We start from the raw sequence: 15,611 nt of genomic DNA, 5'->3' as shown, positions 1-15,611 counted from the left end.
CAATGAAGAGCAGCAGACTAATAAGTTGCCTATGCACGAGGGATATAGAGTGAAGGGAGCATGAGAAGTGATTAAGAGCGCACAAGTGGGGAGACGAGTTGGCTTAACGACTAGGGCGCTCGACCTCGGACCTGGGTTCGAGTCTCGCGAATGACGCCGAACATCCTGTGCAAATCACTTAATCTCCCCGTGCTTAACAAAAAAAAAAAAAAAGGAATGCGTGTCCTCATGTAACGTAACTGGTGCTATGTAAAGCGCTCTGATACCCGATTGGATTCGGGTCAAGTTCGCGCTACATAAAACTCTGCAAAAAAAAAAAAAAAAAAAAAAAATACAAAAGTAGGAGGGCTCAGAATGAAATTAAATGAACTTGTAACGGGCAAACAATTGCCCATAGGCGTCATGGCACTGGTACCAGTTAGTCTTGGGTAGAAACAGAGGCAGAAAAAAGGTACAGGCGCCGAGCACTTTATTAAAGAGTAAAAAGCCATGTTTTAAGGCCTTAAAAAAAAAAAAAAAGGAATGTGAGGTTGATGACTAGAGATGGAATAAGTAAGAATTCCAGAGCCTGGATGCAGCTACCCAGAATCTCTCCAACATCAGATGGGGAGGAAAAGGGCCCATTCGAGGCAGCAGACTAATGTTTAAGAAATGCACAGGAGGATAGGTCAGGCTGACTAAGACGCCCAGGCACCACAATAAACATGCACTTAACATAAGCTTTATGCTCACAACGCTATTAGGAATCTTCAGCTTCACGTACATAACAGGCTAGGTTTCCTAAAATAATATATTAAGGATTAACCAAGTTCAGCCTTTTGGCTGTATCGATGAGAACGGCCTCTGGAGAGTATTCTTCAGGAGCTTTTAAAGCCAAGTCAGTGTACTTTCTTTGGCTTCAATTTATCCCAGTGTAAAGGTTAATAAACGTACCCCTCGGTACTAGCCCACTCAGCGCTCATGCAAGAGTTACTGAGTGCATTTTAGGGTAACCTCGGCTTAACATGCAAGTAGCCAGAGCATACAAGTTTTTTTGCTTCCAAAGGAGAGAATGTTCTTACAAGACATTGGTTCCTAGTGATATACAGACTATGGATCCAAGTTCTACAGACTCTTGGTAAGCAATTTCAAAATAAACACTTGCCATGAAACAGCCATTGTTAACTATTTTAATGGAATAAAGCCGTCCCTGGATTTCTGAAACTGTAGTGAAAAAGTGCAAGGAAGTACAACAACTACCTTTTTCTTTTCAAGGTTGCGTAGCTTCTTGTCTATGACTCCCAGAATCTGCTTCATGGCCTCTGTCTGGACGCCGACTGTGCCACAGGGCAGCTGCCCCAGCACAGGCTGCTGAGCCAGAGATGAACAGCATGCTGCAGCCTCACCAGACCCCGGCACAGCGGCCTTTGTGCTGCCTGTGACAGATGGCATCTAAAAAGAGGGGGGAAAAAGACATTATACGAAGGTAGATCTATCAGCATGAGGATTACTTTTCAGGCCCAAGTAAATAAATGCCACTTCTCCACATTCCCCCTCCCCCAAATGTGGTTAACGGAATACAACAGAACACAAACTACACACTTTTCCCAGTATATCAGATTAAGCATACCAGGTTACTATGAGATTCTTTGAAAGTGAGACTACATAAAAGCCTTGGTTTCATTTAATTGGTCCAATAAAGAGCCAATTCAATTAAAAAGAACACAATATTGATACAGCAGCACAAATACACAAGGCAGATAAATATACAAAACTAGATCCATGTATCTCCAAGCATATTGCACTTCAAATACATATAGTGAATCAATGTGCAGTACAAATATCACCAACATCAAGCTTTGCTTTGTCAAACTTGTATGAGATATGACATTTGAAGAGGCCTTCATGTCACACACACACTTTTCCCAAAATTAGCTTAACACTACAAGTCAGTTGGTAGGTCACATGCCTCAACTACTCCAACTATGAACGCATCTCAAAATATTAACAGAAGATGGGAAAATTGAATCAACCTTAAAAATAAAAAAGTACAAAAGTCTCAAGGACCACTTTTAAGAAACCGGTAGAGTGAACAAAAATAAGTGAGCACTACCTGCAACCTAAGATAGAAAACAGCATTAGGAATATTCATAAGCTTCAATAAACATCAAGCATAACCTGTGCCTAACACCACTCAAAGGAAGCCAAAAACAGCAAGCTACCTACATTCGGTAATTTTCTGGGGGATACTCCATCTAACTGCAGATTCCTTCCCTTCAAACTATTTCCCAAGCACCAGACTGAATTCAGAAACTTTGTTGCAGTGCTCCTGCACAACATTAGATTGAGCTGTGCAGCTCTCGTTGCTTTGGCTTCATTTAGCCATTGAAGTGAGAACAGAGCCACATAAGCACCACACCTGCACATAGACTTTAGTGCTCAAATCTGTCCACCACAGACAAGGAGTACAAGGCAATTGTCTGTACCAGTCTACAGATCTTGAATTTGGGATCTCTTCCGATAGTTAAGAGACCATTCCACAGAACAGGTAGGTAGGAGGGTAGTAAAGAATCTAATGAGCATCCACAGAAAGAGCATTATCAAAAGGTAGCTTGCTCCTCTGATGGATACTTCCAACTACAGTTGACCTACTTTTAGGATAGATACCAAAGCAGTACCTACTGAAGGTGTAGGGTCTGTAGAGTTGGCTCAGACCATTATATCTAGCAGGACCAAACAGAAAACACCCTTCCCATCGGACCTGGCTGTCAAGGGAGTAGCACTTCCTAAACGTGTGTGCACAGACACCCATGTCGCAGCCTGGCATGCGTCATGGATAGACACTCCAAAATCCAATGCAGTGGTGGCAGCCATAGCTTTGGTGGAATGGGGTCTTAGACCTCCAGGGGCTGCTTTTTTGAGAATGCATAGGTCTGTCCGCCTCAATATAGTCCTTTTGTACATAGCCTTCCCATTCACCCCAGAGAACCGCACAAAAAGCAGATATCCTCACTCAACTGTACTTGGTGCAATTGATGTAAAAGTTTAAAGCTCTCTTGGAGATCCAACAGATGGAAGCTTCTTCTCAGTTAGAGGCATGAGGAGGAGCAGACAATGCCAGGAGAGTCAGACTGTCCAACACGGAAAGAAGTTACCACTTTTGGCAAGAAGGCCGTCTGAGTGCCCAGTACCAATCTGCGTGGTATTTAATAAACCGTATCACCATTAAAACAAGGGCAGTTGGTCCAGCAAATTTACTTTTAATAATTACCAAAGCTAGGCCTTGCTGGGCCAAAGACCACACAATCTGTTTGGTTTGATCACGGGCTGCGCCCCAGATCCAGCATAGATGACACTATAGATGGACAGCTGTCAGCAAGGATGACATACTCAACTTTAGGTAGATCAAAGGCAGTCAACTAACTGTCTGCGCTCAATATCTGCACATGAAGGTGCACGTTGCGTATTATCCAGTGCAGAACCCTGTGCTGGTGCTGTGACAGAAGATCCTTTTGAAGTCGAAGCCTGATCAGAAGACAGATGCTAATACTCAGAAGTTCAAGGAACGACATTATCCTGGCCCAATCCTGACCCACTAAGATGACTGAGTTCTTAAGATCAACAAGTGAACCTGAGTCTGAAAAGCATACCAAAGACCAGTGTTTAACTTCAGCCATAGTACATCTCCCAGTGACAATTTTTGTAGCAACTCAAAACTTTGAAACTGTGTGTGTGACTTCAGCATAAAGATCAAACCGACCCCCCCCCACCCCCACACCCAAGGCTACAAAATGCCCTCTGCCACTTCAGGATGCAGATGACATTTATGATCTGCAAGTCATTGCCTGCTGGGCTCTTCCACCCTAGCGTTCAAAGATACCACCAGGCGGTAAGCATCAAAGACATGAATGGACATTCCTGCCTCACGTCGCATAGAGCCTAGAGTGACGGGGCCTAGGACCTTAGTTCGCCCCGCTTGTTGCAGTACCACATGGCAATAGTATGAGAACTTGCACCAGCATACCTGGGTGGACTATAGGAAGACATTCAGTGCCAGGTTAAAGGCCTGCAAAAGACTGATATAAAGCTGTGTCTCTACCTATGATACCCACATCTGCCAGATCACTATTCCAATCCAGCAATAACACAGTCATTACTATCAGCTCTGCGTGGAGAAGGGAGAGCGAGCTTCCACTAGTCCAACTGTAGTTGAGCAAACACCACTCCATAATTCAATTACAATTCCTCTGAAATCTGGATGGCATCCCCAAAAAAATAAACTCATGGTCCTAGGTCGACTGAGACTTCAGACTCCCACATATGTCCCCTTGTGTAACTGACAAGCAGGAGGCGAAGAGGCCAAAAAGCATCAAAGCTACTCTCTTTAAGATCTAGGAATAAGACTAACATCAGATCTTGGCCAAAATGTATTAAACTTGTTGTACTGGTGAGAAAAAAAAACCTCTGCCAACATGTCCAAGACAGCAACTATAAAAAAGTCTCCAAAAAAAAATAAAAATAAAAAAATAAAAATAGTCAGGTATAACTTTGGCTCACTGATCGAGAACCCCCCAACAATGTGAGGAGGTTCATCATTGGATATAAGTGGCCCTCAACGGACTCTGGCGAGTATGCCTTTGACAGCCAGTCATCAGGGAGAGGGAAAACTAGTATCGCCAACCTCCAAAGAGGAGGGCTGTCATCACTTTTGTTACTGCCAGAGGGGCACTAGTGAGGCCGAAGGGGGGCACAGCAAACTGAAAATGCTGGTGGCCAATTTTGAGCCTCAGGTAATGTCCAGGAGGCTGCATGGTGGGTATATGAAAATACTTGTCCTGCAGGTGGAAAGCCACCATCCAGTCACTCTGATACAGGACAGATAGAATCAGGGTCAGAGTTAGCATTTTGAATGTGTCCTTCCACAGGAAGGCATTCAGAGCACAAAGATTTAAGACAGCCCAAACCCCTTCATTCTTCTTTAGCACAAAGAAATAGCAAGAATACCAACCCAACCCCCATTCAGAGTCTGATTCCCTCAAAAAGCATCTCTGGAAAGTAGTGAGGAAGTAAATCATCCAACTCAGTTTATCCATGGTGGCAAGCTGTGCTCCGAATCTGAGCCAGACAATAGAGCCTCCGAGTACGCCTCCTTGGGGAGGAGGCAAAGGATCACAACCAGGTGGTAGAAGAGCGGGTGTGCCGCAGCTGGTTAAGAGCACGACCTTTGTCAGGGTTGAGAAAGCTAGCTCGGGGTCAAACAGCAGAGTCGCCACGGGAACCACCCTCTGCACCTGTGGTGTTGATGCAGAGAAGGTTCCAGTACAGGTTTTGGAGCCAGAGTGAGAGTCTGTACCAGAGTCAGGTCGGAGACTGGTTCCAGGGGCTCAGTCTACACCGAGGATGGGATTGGTGAACTGGATTGGCGGCCCCTGTGAATCCTTGAGTACCACATGGAGCTAGAGAAGTGCCAAATGTGTGTAGCATGGCCTCCAAAAAATGTCTCGTCCTGCTGTGGCGGTGACAATGGCCTAAGGCATTGGGACCAACAGAAGAACCAGCTCCTCAATTTGGGTCCAGTAGAGAGACTAAGAGGCACCACGAAGCCCTTGCGACCTCTTTAGGTAGAGACTGGCAGGATAGGGAAAACCCCGCTTCGCCTTAGGTTTCCCCTTAGACTAATAGGCCACATCAACCACTCCTCACAAGAATAGCCGCTGGAGTGGGCCCACACCCTCGAGTTGGTCTGATAGCAGGGCTTGCGCAATGTGTGCGACTTCTTTCTGTGTTCAGCAACATTAAACTTCACGGTCCTGGATCACTGTCAGGTGCACTAAATGCATGACTTGGAGTATTGCCCCAAACACCAAATGTACACCTCGTGCGGCGCATATTTTAAAGATGAGTAATCTCTGGTTAGTAGTATCCATCAGAATCAAAGTAATCTTCCTACACTCGCAAATATGAAAAAAACATCAAGAAATTTTTTTTTGACTATACACAACAAATCTCTTCACTTACTATATAAAATCAATAACATTGGCTGAGAACGACTAACACGGTGCAAAAAGTCCTTCGTCAGATGATGCCAAAGTAAATAAAAGTATCACTATCAAAGGAGAGAGAACTAGGTAGCTAGTCTGTATCCCCGGGGTTTATATGTGAGGTCAAAAAGGACTAGCCCATTTGTGAATTTACATAGACTCAAGACTGTAAGGCAGGGTACAAACCATTTTGTTTGTTCAAGAAGCCGATGATGAAGCATGCCACCAACTAGGGTGGTGGGTGAGGGCTTCATGAACAAACAAAATGGTTTGTACCCTGCCTTACAGTCTTGAGTCTATGTAAATTCACAAATAGGCTAGTCCTTTTTGATCTCACAAAGTAAATAAAAGCCCTTCAATAACTAGGAAGGAAGCAGACAAATCATGAAATCAGATATAAAATGTATTCTAACATGTCAGGATTAACTGACAAGTCTGTAGAAATGTTTCTATTAAATTCAGACAATCCAGTTCATCCTTCTGTAACAAACAAGAAATGTAAAGATATAACCCTTAGCAGCAACAGAAGAGACATACTTATAGCCATGCCTTATTTCCCAAATTCCACAACAGCAAAACAGTGAAAGAACTGAAAAGCAGGTATGCTTCCGCATTTCTTTTAATGAGGATACAAAAAGAATATAAAACTAGGCATACGAAACAACTTTGGGGTTATAAAAAAAAAAAAAAGTTACAAGATAGCTCAGACTAAAAAGCATATAGATAATGAAGAGAACCCCTTCAGTGATACTGACTAGGGTACAGCAATAGTTAAAATATAGGATGGCTATTATTTTACAGGCACACAAGATCACTCATTTAACATTGTTTCCACAAAAAATTAAGTAGGAAGGCCTCCAACAGATTACCTGTGTGTAACAAATCCATGAAAATTAAAAACGCAATGACCCAAACACCACAATGATTTAACAACTGAAGGTGAAAAAATACATCAAAAACATGGAGGACAAACTCAAGAAGGTCTCATACATAAAATAAAAAACCAAACACTGTCTATCCTACTGTATGAAAAAAATAAATCTCCAAGAAGGACTTTTACATTCAACTACACAAGTGTAAACATAAAAAGGAGATAGATTTATACCCCACCCACCTCAACTTACATACACAAATATATAGTAATACAAATAGAAAAGCCTGGAAGACTTCTAAAGACAAGATGCAGGTCATACCACTTTCGCCCAAAAAAAAAAAAAAAAAAAAAAAACACTCTGGAATCACTGTCCAACTACACTGGGCCACTATTCAGTCGTACTATATTCACTGTCTAGCCCGTGCCTTAATGGAACTAGAACTCTGAAAGACAATCGAATTAATGCACTACCTAGAGATCAAATACACAGACTACAGTCGATAGCCGAAGTCACACCACCTGTGCATAGAAAGAAAACTGAATTTGAAAGACACCTTTGGCAAAACTCAGATGCTGAAAAAATACAAATGAAGCAATGTACGGCCACCTTCTTAATAAACCTTTCCTTGTCAAAGATAAGCAGGTAAGCTCAATCGTAGGTGGTAAATTAGATAGGACGCCAAAGCGTAGAGGCGACAAATTATATACTACTCCCACTTTTGTGTGCACTGCGTCGTCTCCATGCGATCAAATGATTTCCAGCCATCATTTAGCCCTTCTGAAGTTACGCACACCAGATATCCTAATCGGCATTCGCTACAGAAGGCTTCCGGTAAAGTACAGTAAGCGCTGCACGAGACTACTCTAGTATGGTCGATTCCGCTTAAGACCTTACAACGACAAAGTAAACTGAATATTCTACTGTTACAATAGCCCTTCAACTGAAGGATGGAGGAAATGGTGCCTGACGCTACCTTCAAATGACGCAGGAGAGCTTGAGCGCATTCGCTATCACGCGCTAGTAAACATCATAACACATCTTCCTCTCTTGAATGCTTAAACGACATTACAAGTCCTACGCAATATAGAGTATAACTGTACAATGTTAATCACAAACAAAATCATGACAACGTTTTGGTGTGTTGATAGTTCTGCCAAACCTGCCCTTAGCTCTATGAGGGTCACATACACATTCTGTGTCTGAGTGGTTATCATTACGAGTTCTACCAACCCTTCCACTGTGGCACTGACCGTCAGATGTAACTTCAGAGTCAGAATGTGAATCGCCTCCGCAACTCCGATTGAGCATCGGTGTGCGAGGACTCACATCCACAAACTGGTCCGACGTGTGACAATCAGAGGAGTGCCCGATGTGTGATCTTGTGCCAACCCGTTACTTGACATAGGTAGATGGTCTTTCGTGGCTTCACCATAATCAACCCACAAGTCTTTGCTTATTCTATCACTATGAAATCGATTTGTTTGTTTGGCTTCATGATGACATCTGGCTAACCTATTCATATGCCAGACTTTGCCATCATTGAGTCTTGCAGCATTGTTGTAAAGTTTGCAGATTCAAAGGGGGGCGGTGAATCGGCTTTCTCCCTTCCTGACTTTCCTTTCAAGGTGAACTTTCACAAGATCACCAATTTTAAATGAGTGTTCCTTCACTCCATGTTTTGAGTCATACCAATCTTTATAACACCTTTGAGCCTTGACAATGTTTTTTCTTATAGTTTCTGGTGACCATTCCAATTGTTTTGAAGCTGGCATCCAACCCAAGTCTTTGCTTAAGGGTTGTCTGCTTCTCATGAGGACAAAAAGGTGCTGCACCGGTACTGGCACATGGGGAAAACCTGAAGGCCCAAATAAGTTTGAATATTTCTTCTTCTTCCCAATTGAGGTTGGCATTCCTCGATAATTGTATGTGTCCTTCCAAGACACGATTGAAACGTTCGATGAGACCATTGCCCTCCGGATGGTAGAGTGAGGTGGTGTGGTGGGTGATGCAGTTCCTTTCAAGAAAGGATTTCAACGCTACGGAGGTGAATTGGGGACCATTATCGGTGAGCACACATTTGGGTAAACCTTCGCTCACGAACAGCTGGTCCAGAAAGAAAATGACTGTAGAGCTGTCAACGCCGGAGACAATTTCTATATCGGGCCACTTTGAGAAATGGTCCATGGCCACCAGCAAGTACTTGGTTTCACCATCATATCCTTCAATGGGTCCGGCAAGGTCTAATCCTATTCTTTCCCATGCCATCGCGGGGGGTGTGATGGGAAAGAGGGGAACCCTGGACGTCTTGAGGGTCTTGTCTGAATCACCGCATTATACACAGTTTCTTATCAAGACCTCAGTCTGTTTGTCAATGCCAGGCCACCAATAGTTGGTTCAGACTCTTTGCTTAGTTTTTGAGATGCCCAGGTGACCTATGTGACACAAATTGAGAATTATGATCCTCAGAGTGATGGGGGCAATGGCTTTCCCCATTCTGTACAGCACACCATTCTCCAAGCTCAGTTCATCTTTTATTTCCCAAAACGCTTTGGCATTCTCATTGACGTGACGTTTCTCAGGCCAAGAGGAGTTGACATACTTGCAAATGTTCTGAAGTGTTGAATCCCTAGCCATATGTCGTTCCCACTCCTCCGCCGATATTCCTTCACAGTCAGAGTTGAATAGTAGTGCAACTTTTTCAGCCTCAACGTGGTCGTCTTGACTTTCAGTGTGTGGTAGAGGCAGCCTGCTTAAGAAATCAGCTACTTTGTTCTTAACACCAGGCCAGTATTCTGCTGAGTAGTTGTAATCCAATAACTTGATCGACATTTTACTTAATCGTGGGGAAGCGTTTTGCAAACCAGAAGCAGACAGAATCTTGATTAATGGTTTGTGATCCGTGCGAAGGTGTACGTTATATCCCCACACGTAGGCTCTTAAGTAATTGAACGCCCAGGTACAGGCCAGCATCTCGCGTTCAATCACGGAATACTTTTCTTCAGCAGGGGTGAGCGATCTGGATGCAAAGGCTACAACCCATTCATTGTGCTCATTGTCCTTCTGCGCAAGTACGGCGCCCCGTCCTTTGTTGCTTGCGTCAGTCAAAAAAAATTTGCCCTTCGAGTCAAAACCTTTGAGAAACGGTGCATTACTGATTTCTTTTTCTTGATGGCGTCAAAGGTGCTCAGGCAATCTGGGGACCACTCAAATTTGGTTCTATTTTTAAGTAGTTGTCTTAGATTGTACGTCTTTTCTGAAAAATTCCTAATGAATCTGGAGTAATACTCAGTTAAGCCAAGGAAGGCTCTCACATCTTCCTTGCTAGAAGGAAAGGGAGCATTGAGGATGGCATCCACTAGGCCTTGTTTGGGTTTAATACCTTCTTGGCTAATCGTGTGGCCTAAGTATGTCACTTTGTTTTGGGATAGTTTAAATTTGTCTAACTCAACTGTTAGCCCATGCGGCGAGAATCATGTTCCGATTGGGTGCTACCCATGACCAAGATATCGTCTTGGAAAAACCTCACACCGTCAACGCCCTCAAAGATAGAAGTCATCCTTTGGAAAAGCGCTGCAGCCGAATCCAAACCAAACGGTACCCTGGTGAAGCGGTAGCATCCAAAAGGTGTAATAAATGTGGTGTAATTCTTGCTATCCACATGTAGGGGTATCTGGTGATACGCAGATTTTAAATCTATGATAGAGAACACAACCATATCATTGGTGGCATTGAACATTTCACAGATGCGAGGCAAGGGGTATTGGTCAACTATAATGTTCTTATTGAGGTCTAGGCAAAGTCTGAGTTTCCCATTGGGGCGTTTAACGACAACCAAGGGAGAAACCCACTCAGCAGATTCCACTCTTTCAATTATACCATCATGGACCTATCTGTTCAATTCCCGTTGGACGTCGCCTCTGACAGAAACAGGAAGATGTCTTACTTTGTGCATGCATGGGACTGCCGAGTCTTTTAGTTCAATTTTGTGTTGAAAACTGTTTAGGAAAGTCATTGTGCACACTGTTTGTACAACTCATCAACGGACAAAAAAGGGTCAGCACTATTGGGGTTGAGGATGATGCCAAGGTCAGCTTGATCGCTCCATCCCAAAACCGAAGGTCCTCTTTTGGCAACAAAGAGTTTGCAGAGTGCTTTCCTGTCCTTGAATTCAAACTCAAGTTCACGGGTCCCTAAGAACTCTATGTTGTCACCTGCATAACTCCTGGCAACAACATTAGATTTTTCAAGAGTAGTTCCAATTCTGTCTATAAACTATCGTTTCCAAACGTTGTCATTAATAATTGTGAAAGGGGATCCGGAATCAGCCATTATATTCATCGATACACCACCCAATTTTATTTCACACATGGGTTTTCTCCTCTTGGAGGGAGTAAGTTCAAGTGTGTCGTACTCTATGGAAAATACATAACTGATGTCATCAGAATCAGAATAATCAGAATTCTCTGACTTTGAGTCGTTCTCCTCTTGTATGTGTTTCACAGGTTTGCTGAGTCTAGACGACCTTTTATTGCATGCCTTCGCGATGACCTGTTAACCCACAGGACGTGCACTTTTGATGTCTAGCCGGACATTTAATGAAGTCTGCCAAGTGGGAAGGAGACCCACAGCGATAACACTTGCGTTCCGTGTGCAACTTCTCATCCTTGGATATATGTATGTGATGGTCACTTTTCTTGCGAAGATCACGAGTAAACCCTTTAGATTTTACTTTGCCAGCATTGGAAGATTTGATTGCTTTTACTATGTTCGTCCAGGACTGCTTTGGCACATCGACCTGTAAGCTCTGCTTTCTTAACTAAAGCGACTACTTCCTTCAGAGGAGATTCACCATTTACCCAAAGTTTGTCTTGAATGTTTGGGTTGCTAGCGTGCATAACTATTTGATCACGTATAAACTCTTCTTGTAGTTGACCAAATCTGCATGTTAAGGCTAGGTTGTTCAAAGCCGAGACATATTCATCAATGCTCTCATCTTTTCCTGGTTTCCTTCTTGAGAATTTATAACAGTCCACAGCGACACACTATAGGGGAAAAATGAGCATCTAAATCATCTAACGCTTGCTGGAAAACATCATCCCCTTCTCTAACTTTTTTCTCCATGCCATTGTAAGTTTTTATGCCACCAGGACCCAAACAATACAAAAGTACTTTTTTTTTTTCCTTCGCAGAAGTGAAATCCTCATCCTCCACCGTCTCTATGTAATTACAAAAATCCTCTTTCCATTCTTTCCACGACATACACGGTGCCCCTTTGAGGGGAAGAAAGGCTTGAGGTTGAGCTAGGTTCAAGGAACTTAACGCACACATGATGTACACTGATGGACATAAGAATTACACACGCAAATATTGAAGATAAGATCCTTTGTGCGCGTGTCACAGAAGAATTTAATTACGACCTGAAGGCGTGACAGGTAACAAATAAATGACTGCAGAAGTGCTTTAAAGTTATTGTAATGTTGGCGTATCACTTCTAATTATGCTGCACATATTGAAAGTTGCCACTGAAACTGTGCAAAAGTTAGTTTATGTACGTTGAAATGGTGTGCACATCACCGTAAATGTGCCGGGATGGAAATCAAACACATGAGACTCAAAGCAGTTCGCTTAAAATGGTGCCTGACGCTACCTTCAAATGACGCAGGAGGCAAGCGTAGAGGCATGCGAAGGCTCCCTAACAGGACGGAACAGCTGCGCCCGGAGATGAGGGTTAACAAGGCAGTTCACGCTGAAAAGCTGTCATGTAGAAGGCGGGGCACGCAGCGTCAATCTGAAGGGGCGGATTAGTTCGAGGCGCGGGGTGAGAGAAAGGACAGCTCCTACCTACCTTGAGCCAGCAGAAAAACCACGGAACAGGCTGAGGCACCTCTGGCAGGAGGATACAACCGGTGAGTCATCCGTGATGAAAGCAGGTCAGGATACTGTTGAAGCTGGATCCAGTAGGGTAGATTCTTGAAATTCAATGCGGTGAAATCAGAATACACCGAAGCATCCGCGGCGGGGCTGTTCGTTGTGAGCGAGTTCGCTCGTCGCCACTTGTAGGAACGAAGCTGAAACGTTTCGTAAGTAGAAGCTTTATTCAAAACAGCCCCACACAGGTGCGGGAAGAAAGTCTTTTCGTCAGCTAAAGATCGTTGACAGTTGGGGACAGAGAACACCAGGGCATGTGGAATGTTGTGGCAACCAATGGGAGGGAAGGAGAACTGTGATGCTCTCGCGCAGGAGAGCTTGAGCGCATTCGCTATCACGCGCTAGTAAACATCATAACAAAGGAGCAGCTGGGAACGCTGTAGATCTCAAATTACAGTAAGTATCCACCGTACAATAATGAATGTGCTAATAAAGCGGATTTATATCGACTCAGACCAGTAAAACATCTTGGTATACATAAACACTAGAACTTTCTACTAACTTCCACTGTAAGGGAATTCTTAAAAGCACTTGTTTTGGGAATGGAAGATGCAATGCTTGGTCAGGGTTTTTTTTTTTTTATTACAATAATACAAGTCAAACAACACTCAGAGTATGCTTGAAAGAGAAAATTGGGTGGGGGGGGGGTCGCGTTTCCTGTGTTGAACTAAAGAGGATTTAAAAAAAGTCTTCGTCAATTGGTACTCACTTCCATCAGAGCTGCACTAGGAAGGGAGCAGTCAGACAAAAAACAAGTTTCACTTTCAGTTCGCCACTAAATTGGAAATAAAACTGAATTTCTAGACTAGGCTGCCAAAAGTGGATTGGTGAACTAGGATCTCTTGCTTTTGCATCCAGTGTAGTGAACAGACGTTTCAAAGTTTTCACATCATATGTGGCCTGAAGCATGCGAGCCAAGTGCCTCTCTAAAATAACACTGTGCTAAAATCAGAAAAGCTGACGCTAACCTAACTCCGATTACTACGATAGGGTCCATACTCAAACGGGCCTTCGGAAAATGAAGAGGACATCCGGATTAATAACTTGCCCGTACCGATGGAGGAAACTTATTACTTTATAGTATTACTACAGAACGTATATACTGCATGCTCACCATTTGACAAATTAGAGGTGTGACGCCCACACTAATACCAGGCGTAGAGTTGACAGGCAGCGTGCACTGCGAACCCCGGGGGGAGGGGAGCCGTTCCATGTACTAGACGAGAAGACAAACTGCATATAATGTTAAGACAACGAGACAATGTGCTTTCTGCCTTCGAGATTAAAATCAATGCGGCGTTTTTCAGAGGCTGCAAGGTGTATTTGAAGTTAGAGACGCTTCTAGACAACAGATGCGCTACAAAACATAGTAAACATTATAAACGAGATATTGCGTCACGACTCTGCGGATCTACCGTAGCACTGGACTACAAACTCTAAGCATTAGTAGCAAATGGCATACACTTCTACGCAATTTGCTGCACAATGCTCGGTTTGTGCAATGTTATCGAAACTACCTGCAAGGCTTTAAAGTATTGAAACAGATCTGCAACAGTTTGAAAGGCAAACTCCCAACTGCATGTAGCGCCTATACAGAAAAGAAGCAGCCTTTTGAATTGAACTATTCATCTCCTACACATGCACCGAGTGCTGACAAGCTAAAAAGAAACACGCCCCTTCCACTTTGCACAGTAGATAGGGTGGAATGGCTGTCACGTCATACCACTTGCCATAAACAAAACATTCAGGGCAGAAAAAACAAGGCCTGTGCACCGCAAAGATTCAAGTAGAAAATCATCTACATGTCACAGACCCCCTGAAAAACGGACTCAGTGGACGACGTCACACTGCACCCTGTCTGCATACATTGAACTCGGGCTGTGAAGTCACATCGTGGCTACTGTCACCTTCAACAACCCAAGAGCGCAGCGCAAACCCCTCAGCGCATACCCAGCCTGCACACAGACCAGGGACGCGTATGACGCCATACCCAGCAACGCTGGCAGACCATAAACAAAAGACAAGGCCCGTGACGTCACATCAGCCGGACTGCACAGGGACAGGGACCCGAGGTCAGGTCCTCCTGCAGGGACACAGGGACGTACCGAGAGGGGGCTGGGCCGCCTGCAGCACTGATCCGCCCCAGACAACAGAAAGTGAACCGAACACCCGTTCCCCACACCAGCACAAAAGCTGCGCACGCCCCGGAACCCCGTACCTTGGTGCGAGTAGGGTGCGGATCCAGGGGGAAGGAGGGGGGTCTGTCTAATGGTGTCTTTGTGTTGGGGGGGGGAAGGGGGTAACTAATTGGACGAGACGCAGCCGCTCCGCCCCGCTGCTGCCGCACCGAGCGAATGAGAGCGACAGACAGGAACTAGGGGGATTTACAGATCCAATGGGGCCTCCCGGTAGGGCTGCCCAGTGCGACTGCCAGAGTTGGGAGACGGCGTCAGGCACGGGCTGTAGATCATGGGTCCACCGCGGCGCCGAGGCGCAGTGCCTTGAAGTGCAGTGGAGGTGGAGAAAAAAACCTCACCGCACGAGGTCAGTCTAACTGCGATCGCTATTTGTAGGGGTCTTTCAGGCGACATATGCGAAGACCTACACGGCCCAGCGGAGGCAGGCGGCCATGAAACACAACGGTCTGCCACACTTTGAGGACCCCAAACGTGAGACGAAATCGGCCATGAAAAGAAGAGGAGGTGCTGAGGGTATAGAAAGGGAAGAGGGGCAACAGGTGTTCTTTCCGGGGGCACTCTATTAATGCGGCAACTGAGTGGAATCCATT

The 15,611-nt window shown here is 44.5% G+C and overlaps 1 protein-coding gene across 9 annotated transcripts in view; it reads right to left on the bottom strand.

Annotated features, from left to right (window-relative positions):
• Positions 1 to 15,388, bottom strand: part of CAPRIN1 (cell cycle associated protein 1) — a 545,714-nt gene extending 530,326 nt beyond the window's left edge. For 3 of the 9 annotated variants that reach the window (XM_085643523.1, XM_085643527.1, XM_085643529.1), the window contains exons 1-2: positions 14,929 to 15,192; positions 1,240 to 1,431 (exon numbers count right to left, since the gene is read on the bottom strand). In XM_085643523.1, the coding sequence (XP_085499649.1) occupies positions 1,240 to 1,431 (192 nt within the window). In that variant the 5' untranslated portion in view covers positions 14,929 to 15,192. Of the gene's footprint in view, positions 1 to 1,239; positions 1,432 to 12,740; positions 13,520 to 13,937; positions 14,035 to 14,928 lie in introns of those variants that run through there. The other 6 variants (XM_085643522.1, XM_085643525.1, XM_085643526.1 and 3 more) reach the window with 5 other exon arrangements.
• Between the last annotated feature and the right edge of the window lie 223 nt (positions 15,389 to 15,611).

Source organism: Triturus cristatus, chromosome 3_1 (assembly GCF_964204655.1).
Source record: "Triturus cristatus chromosome 3_1, aTriCri1.1, whole genome shotgun sequence".
NCBI classification, from domain to species: domain Eukaryota; kingdom Metazoa; phylum Chordata; class Amphibia; order Caudata; family Salamandridae; genus Triturus; species Triturus cristatus.
The sequence above is the reverse complement of the archived record's forward strand: the minus strand, read 5'-3'. Positions and strand labels throughout refer to the sequence as shown.